Below are 8,577 nucleotides of genomic sequence, written 5' to 3'. Positions count from 1 at the left end.
GAACGAAGGTTTCCTTACTCCATGGAAGCCGACACCCTCAACATGCTCCCTATTATAATTCTAAGTTATTTAGCTTGTACTGTGTGGGACCACTAACAGTCATTTGATTACTCTTAAATTACTTTCTATGAATTGTTTAAATTTACGTGCTTTGCTTGCCCATAGTAATTTAAGTGATTTACCAACTCTTCATGGATTAAATTATCATCTAATTGCCAATTGACATTAAGCCGTTTTGGTAAAGAGATTTGGGGTAGGGACACTAGTATCACAAGTGCGGGGTTCGACTCGGAGTGAGAGGAGAGTTCTATCAACTCTTATTTCAAAGAATCATGAAGATTTATTTTTTATTTTTGCAATATCAACGAATGTTTTAACTCTCTACCAATATTTATTTGCGAATGTTGCCGGCAGATTAAAGTTAGTAGCATGTACAAATTTAATACGTTGGAGTACTCATGAGGAAATATGCATACATCAATAGAACAGTTGGCGTTTAAAAATAATCAAATAAAAGTTGGTAAGTAACTAGTTAAAATTGATAATTTTACGTAAGAGTTGGTAATTTAAACGGAATCAAAAGAGTCCTAAATTTATTGCAATTGTGGCAATTCAGTCATAAATCATTTTTTATGTCATTTTAATCATAACCTTTTGTATTTATTCCAATTGCGTTTGGTTCAACTTTCTTAAGGAGTTCCAAACCTCCGAAGCACTTATGGAGAATTTGGACTGTTTGGCAAGTTTTTTGAAGGGCTTTAGGTCAAATGGTACCCTTGCAAAATCTAAAAGCTCAAGGCAAGTCCCCACTAGTCTTGAGCTTTTAGCATTTTCGAAATGCTAGCATCAAGAATTAATGAAAAATTCGCCACTTTCCTCTTTTGCCACCAAAATCTTAATATAAACCCAAAGTTTGGCCCTTTTCAAAAACAAACCCTATGGACATGGTCACTCGCTGACTTTACTTCATCACCATTCCTCTCCACCGCCAACTCTTCTTTGGTCGAAGAATCACTTTGACGTGAATTTTCAGTCCACTTTTATGTGAATTTTTTTCATTTGAGTTTTTGTAGTAAAAATATATATTTTTCATTTAGAAATTTGTTTATACATGTCCTTAACATTATTCTCAACGTCTAAATTATAAAATTTAATTTTTTTTTCAATTTTAAACAGATTAAAAGTTAAAAAAAACTTAAATTAATCACCCAAGGGACTTTTCAACGTATTTCCACCAAACGGCATTTCTCTCAAAGTATCTTCCTAAAGTGTAGTTTACCAAAGAGTCTTGGCATTGCTCGAGAGCCGTTTAAGTTAAAAACCATTTGCATTTTCTCAAAGTATCTTGGAAAAACTGAACTAAACTTATTGGAAGCGAGGGCATCGGGTCCCAGTCCATCCATCCGCCGGTTTTGGCCGAAAATCATTGAATGTGGGTGCCAATTATCCTACGTGGCTCGACCTCCACTAACACTGACATTTTCAATAATTTTAATAATTTTTCTTTTTCTTTTCTTTTCTTTTTTTTTGAGGGGCTAAGAGCCGGCCACAAGCGAGGGCGGACGACCATCGTCGGCACTAGGCGAGGGTTTCACGGCCCTAGGTGGCCCTTGGCAAGAGTGTTGTGGCCCTCGCCCAGTGCTAGCAATAGTCGGTTGGCGACCTTGGCCAGCCCTTGGCCCAAAAGATTAAAAAGCAAAAAAATAAAAAACAAACAAAAGGGAACTAGTCTAATTATGAAAAGAAAATACTAACTCTATGCAAGCAAGAAGGGGCATGCATCTGATGATTCGAAGACAATGTTCGAATGTCAGATCTTGAATACCAATTCAATCCAATCAGAGAAGCGTGCATGAATCCTCTGGATACCATCCAAATAACAACACCGAATTCAATCACAACAGCGTGCCGGGTTCAATGCATACCGCTCTGATAACAAAAGTGCATCTAATTCAAAATAGTTGGCATACATGTTCCAATAGGTGCCGAAAGACTTGCAAATCAAAAAGGGAACTCGTTGCTCCAATGTAAACTTGTTGTTTTCAGCTAATGAAAAACTTTTTCAGCAGATCGATTAATTTTTCGTCATTTACTCACTTAAAAATTAGAAAATAAATTTCTTAAAACAGTTTTTCTTCCAATAAAGTACCCTTAATTTATTGTTAACACAGACTAATTTCCTGGTGCATATCGACTTCTGTTCGAGGGCGTCAATTAACCTTTGCTACTGCTATGTAACGATGCAGGTCAAGCTTTATATTACAATTTCTTAATATTAGTGTACTCTTAGCAGGTCTTATACTGATTTTCTGTCTAGGCAGGGACTCCTAGCACAACCTAGTCTCTAGGCCCTTAGCCTTCTTTGACTATTCTTCTATTTCCCCAATTTTCATGGGGTGTCTAAGCAATAGGTGGTGATACTTTTCTGTTTTCGATGTCAAATACTATTTGCGATGTATGAAGTGCAACCAATTTCGTGACATGTCCAAACGTTATGGGTAGAATATATGGCTTAAATAAATGCAAAAATGACATGCATTGGTCTTACCTGTAGCATAACCATACTAATTGTTAAGTGTGTCTTTTTTAATTTTTATGTGCTGGGGCCAATGTTAGGGTTTTGGGATAATAGTATAAATATTGTTCTTTCTCAAGCTATTAGGTTGAGAAACAAAGACAGATTTTTTTTTAAAGCCTTTTATAGTGGATTTGGCTTCTCATCTCCCCATGATTTTTCCCGTAAGAGTTTCCACATAAATCTTTGTGTTCGTTTCTTCTTATCGATTTTAATTTCGTTATTATTTCCGCATTAGTCATAACAATCTTGGTGATCTCCTCATGCAAAAGGTATCGGGCTTCTGCTGCGCGTTCTCCAACAAATTGATATAAGAGTTTTACCCCTTTTTTTATCTTCTAGTTATGGCTTCAAGTTCAACAATGAAATTTGATATTGAGAAGTTTGATGGAAGTGGCGATTTCAACCTATGACAAGTTCGTATGTTAGCTGTTCTTATGCAGCGGGATTTGAAGAAAACTCTATCCAATAAACGAAAAGACCGGAAACCACGTCTGATGAAATAAGGGAAGAATTAGTGAACTTGAAGAGAAAATCAATATTAGTCAACTAGAGAGTTTTCAGTTTGAAGGTAAGTAAGATCATGTTTATTTATTGAAAAAAAAACTATATATGGCTTGAAGCAATCACTTAAATAGTGATATAAAAGGTTTGATTCGTTCATGGTGCAACTTGGCTATTGTAGGAGCAAATATGATAATTATGTATATCTGTACAAACTCTCAAACGGATCTTATATTCATCTACTATTATATGTTGATGATATGTTGATTGCAACAAAAGATGAATATAATATACAAAATTTGAAGGCACAGTTGAGAGCAGAATTTGATATGAAGGATTTAGTTACAATAACGAAAATCCTAGGCAACAAAATTTAGCGAGATCGAATAAGGGAAAAATTGCATCTTTCAAAAAAAGCTAAATTGAGAAGGTGTTAGATTGTTTTGGCATGAATGATGTCAAACCAGTAAGTACTCCTCTTGTTGGTCACTATAGCTTATCGGTTAGTTTATGTCCACAAACAGATGAGGAGATAAACTATATGTCACATGTTTCATACTCTACCGCAGTTGGTAGCCTTATGTATCCTATGGTTTACACTAGACCCGATATTTCACATGCTGTTAGCGTGGTAAGTAGATATTTACCATGCCCAAAAAAATTTCATTGGCAAGCTGTAACGTGGATTTTGAGATATTTAAAGGGTACTTACATTATGGTGTAGACTTTGGGGAACTTGTAAAACTCTTACGGGATATATTGATTCCGATTATGCTGGTGGCCTTGATAATATGAGGTCTTTGACTAGGTACATCTTTACTACTAAGGGTTTTGCGATCAATTGAAAAACTTCTTTACAGTTGTGATGTCCCGGGGCTTCACTTTCTAGCGTGCACTATTAATATTTTATTACATATAATATAATACAACACATGCGGAAGACGATACAAAAAACAGAAGCCCATCACAAGTGCGGTCAAGGAATAGACACGCGCTATAGGGTATGGCTTTTATAGGGTTTCACTACTTGTATCCGATATAAATAAACGTTCACACGTAAATAGGATTATCCGGTATATATATATATAGCAAGTTAGTTACATCATGTCACATCAAAAGACAACAACTGGGAAGTAAGTAAAGGCTTCTCCTCCCGATCCATAATCACCATCATCCAAAGTATCATGTTGTGGCTTCATTCTTGCTACTAAACTGAAAAATAGTTAAATCATGACAAGTGACCCGAAAGCTCGGGAAGTAAGTACGTTTAGCCAATCGACTAAACTATCTAATTCACTTAGGCGAAAACCAAATAATTAGCAAACGTCATGGTACACAATGACAACCACAACAAAGTACACATATAAAGACGGCTAGTTAGATTTCCATTGGAATCGACATTCGAACTACGAAACTTCGCAAACAACCCCTCAATGCTCATGGCCGAACCTTTCTTCCGGGCTTAATCCTTAATTCACGTCCCATCAACAATGTGTCAAGTAGTTCAACCCTGAATTGAAGTTATCTAGACTCATAGGAACATACTCTTGCGAGTAGAATCAATATGCAAAACAAATTGGGCATTTAACCCCTATCCCAAGCTCACGATTGAATACCCACCCATGGATTCTAAGTTCAATTCACTTCGTTGTGATGACAAACAAGATGATCAACTCTTGTATCCATACCTCCCATGACCTAAAGGCATTAACTCATGCGACGGATCGTTCGTGCAAAGGCATTTTCCCCTCCATGCAAGCATGGTGGGTTAGCGGTGTCGGTGGGGCTGAGCTCGAGGCTAGGAAAGTTCATGGACCTCCATCATCGAGCCTTCAAGTTGCGGGCACAAGATGAGAGAGAGAGTGCTCACGGGTGAGAGAGAAAAGAGAGAAATGGAGATATTTTTTGTGAAAAAGTGAGAAGAGAGAGAATGAATGGGTCTTTCATAGTGGGGTCTAGGCTAGGTCAGTTTAGGGGGCTTTGTGGTTCAATCCTCAACTGATTTCACGCACGAACAAAACTATCAATCCAATAATAATACAAACATCCAACGGTCCCTCGTTTAAATCTTAGTCGCGTTTGCCACCACAATTAAGTCAATGGTCCACTGCACCAAATAATTAAACTCCCAATTCTTAATCTCTAATAATCTAAGCTCGACATTAGCTATTTTGCTCATAAACTTAGCCTGGCAGAAATCTGGATGTCACAACAGCATATTATTGCTTTGTTTACTATAGAGGCAGAGTATATGGCTATTACAAAAGCGATTAAAGATGACATATAGTTAAGAGACTTATTTGGAGAGTTCAGTGTTAATTACTGTGTGAATGTTTTTTAATGTGATAGTCATTGTGTTATACATCTTACCAAAGATCATATGCATCATGAGAGGATAAAACACATTGATGTGCGGTATCGAGACATTCTTGTTGATGGCTATATTTAAGGTCTTGAAGATTGGTACGAAAAATAATCCCGCTGGTTTTTTTACGAAGCTCTTGCCTATTGCTATTACTTGAATTTGGTTAATGTTTGCTACAACTGAGTTTTACTCTAGTGGGAGGAGAAGATCGTTTATTACTTATGTCTATTTGAGGAATTCAAGCTAAAGTGGAGATTTGTTAAGTATGTCTTTAATTCTTTATGGGCTTCGGTCAACGTTAGGATTTCGGAGCAATAGTATAAATATTGCCCTTTCTCAAGCTATCACTTTAAGAAACAAAGACAAAAAGAGTCTTTTATATTTTTGAAAACCTCTTTTTGCAATTTTTGAATTTCTATAATGGATTTCGCTTCTCCACACCTCGTGATTTTTCCCACAAGGGTTTCCAAGTAAATACTTGTGCTCGTTTCTCCTTCTCGGTTTTAATTTCGTTATTATTTTTGCGTTAATCATAACACTAACTAACACAAATTATATGCATATTTTGCCATTAAACTTATTGCAAAGATTGTTAATCGTGAGATCGTTACCGAGAGATGTTAACCGCCTTCATCGCTTGTGGGAATCATTGGTACCAATGGCAGGAGGTGATTTCCCTCGTAAGCATCGCGAAAATTTTCATCACGCTACGCGTTGAAGAGGGTGGTGAGCAAGCTACACCGGCACTATATAACGTGGGCTTAGCTTTAGTGTTGACGTACTAGACAATGAATTGATGTGGAAATCCATGGCTAAGAGAGTTTATTTCTCAGCTGTATGGGTTGGGCAAATGAAAAGTTGGGAGATTTGGCGGGAAATCTTACTTTGGACGGCATTGCCATTCAAGCAGTAATTTCTGTTGACCCCACCGAAGAAAATATTCAGTTCTAGGAAATTCCTTCCGCAGAATTAAATCAAGTGAGAAAATATAGACCGTTGGAAATAGTTACTTTCTATTTCTTTCTAGCAGAGAGAGAGAGAGAGAGAGAGAGAGAGAGGGGAATTCAGACCTGCCTTCTCTCTTCTGATTTGGAATTGAACGTTGGTCCTTTTCTGGACGGTCCCATCAGCTCTCCTCCTCAACCCCTCAGTTAACATTCTGAGTGTCTTCATTTGGTCTCCAGGCAGCTAGGTCTTCGCTCGCTCGGACTAGTAATTGCGCGTATAAACAAAAAAAAAAAATTATGTGTTGTCTTATTACAGATCATTCGGAAAGAAAAGAGCAAAGAAAAATAAACTTCTAGGTGGTTTGGAATGCCGTTTTGTGGAAGCCAGCAATTAATTAGTGAGGTGATTGATTAGCGAGCAATTAATTAGCCAGCAAAGTTATTTTTGTCAGTGAACCTATGGCCGAGAGTTGTTGTCGGTCCGTGCAATTATTGAGTCCCACCAGGACCAGTATTGATCACAACATTTAATACTCTCCTCGGCCACGTAGAATCTTGTGCCAGTCAGATAGTTCGGCGGTGGTCCACAGTCTCTAATGAAAAAAAGTCTATGTGGTCACACCTTTAGATGCCTTGGTCCCCCCTTAAGCACCACCGTTTACCGATGTACTAAGAAATGTCGTGCATCTTTGTTTTAAGAATAAATTAACAAGAAGATCAAGTGGTGAACCAACTGCCTGGCAAAACACTCCACCAAATCTGAAGCTAGTACTCGTCGCTGATTGTCAAACTCCATCGTCCAATGGCTTCTTCATCAAAACCCGGAAGGATTTACGATGTTTTCTTGAGCTTTAGAGGCACAGATTTGCGTAACAACTTCCTCGGTCATTTGTACAAAGCTTTAGACAAGAGTGGAGTATACACTTTCCTTGATAGCGAGGAACTAAGGAAAGGAGACGAAATATCGCCGGTGCTTATGAAGGCCATCGAGCAATCGTGTATCGCAATTATCGTTTTTTCGGAGGATTACACTTCATCACAATGGTGCTTGGAAGAGGTGGCGAAGATTATGGAGTGCAAGGAGCAAACAGATCTTACCGTTCTACCAGTGTTTTATAAAGTGGACCCAAGAGAAGTGAGAGGGGGGAGACAAAGTTATGGGAAAGCTTTATCTAAGCATGAATCCAAGTTCGGGAAGGATTCGGAGAAAGTGAAGAGATGGAAGAAAGCTCTTTTTTCCGCCGGTAGCTTGTCCGGTTGGCCTTTGAGTGATGGGTAAGTAGAGTCGTGTTCCTATTTTTTTTTCCTAAGAAACTAATCTTTAGAAGTGAGCATAAAGTCTGTTTGTAAAAAAAATTAAATAGATGAATCGACACGCATATTATTGTAAGTACAAAATTTTAAAACTTGATCGACCAAATGGAGAAAATGTCAAGTCCAAAAGAAAAATAAGTTGAACCTTGAACTTGTTTCGAGTGGTGTGGAGCTCCTAGGGTTCTAATTCGACTGAGTGGGAGTACATTTTGTTTTTCCTGTGATTATGTGAGAAGTTGGCCCACTGCTTTGTCATTTGGCTGGTGATTGCTCGAGATTTGCTTATTCAAATTGCTAAATCATGCTTCAACTTCTTTTTTCATTTTTGTCAGAGATGAATCGGAGCTTATACAAAGAATTGTGAAGGAAATCTCCACACACCTAGACCGATCACCTTTGCATGTTGTTAAGCATCCGGTTGGGATAGATTCCTGAGTGGTTAAGCTGCAATGGATGTTAAACCTTAAGGCTCATGATGATGTTGTCATGGTGGGATTATGGGGACAGGGAGGCATAGGAAAGACAACTTTAGCAAAAGTTCTTTATAATACTATTTTTAGACAATTTGAAGGTTCATGTCTTCTATCAAATGTTCGAGAAGCTTCAAAAGATTCCAAGGGTTTAGTTCTATTGCAAGAAAAATTACTATCTGAGATTTTGATGCTACAACAAAGATTAGAAGTGTCCAGTGTGGATAAAGGTATTAATCTCATCCAGCATAGACTTCGTCACAAAAAAATTCTCCTCATCCTTGATGATGTGGATGACTTGTGCTAGTTAAATGCTTTAGCAGGCGAAGGCAAATGGTTTGGTAGTGGGAGTAAGATCATCATTACTACAAGAGATAAACATTTGTTGACTTGTCACGGGAT

General features: G+C 37.7%; 1 protein-coding gene across 1 annotated transcript; it reads left to right on the top strand.

The window, feature by feature from the left end:
• Positions 1-7,193: 7,193 nt before the first annotated feature.
• Positions 7,194-8,155, top strand: LOC115726053 (toll/interleukin-1 receptor-like protein). Its single transcript, XM_048276200.1, has 2 exons — positions 7,194-7,666; positions 8,038-8,155. Exons 1-2 carry the CDS (start codon positions 7,194-7,196, stop codon positions 8,138-8,140), a joined length of 576 nt encoding a protein of 191 aa, XP_048132157.1. The 3' UTR covers positions 8,141-8,155.
• The last annotated feature ends 422 nt before the right edge of the window (positions 8,156-8,577 follow it).

This window comes from Rhodamnia argentea, chromosome 3, assembly GCF_020921035.1.
Source record: "Rhodamnia argentea isolate NSW1041297 chromosome 3, ASM2092103v1, whole genome shotgun sequence".
Lineage (NCBI taxonomy): Eukaryota > Viridiplantae > Streptophyta > Magnoliopsida > Myrtales > Myrtaceae > Rhodamnia > Rhodamnia argentea.
Note: the sequence above shows the minus strand (reverse complement) of the source record. Positions and strands in the feature narration are given on the sequence as shown.

Bases quoted from the DNA above. Each gene is read 5' to 3' on its own strand.
- LOC115726053 (XM_048276200.1), top strand. From the start codon at position 7,194: ATGGCTTCTTCATCAAAACCCGGAAGGATTTACGATGTTTTCTTGAGC. The intron at 7,667-8,037 runs GTAAGTAGAGTC...CATTTTTGTCAG, and splicing joins GGTTGGCCTTTGAGTGATGG to AGATGAATCGGAGCTTATAC.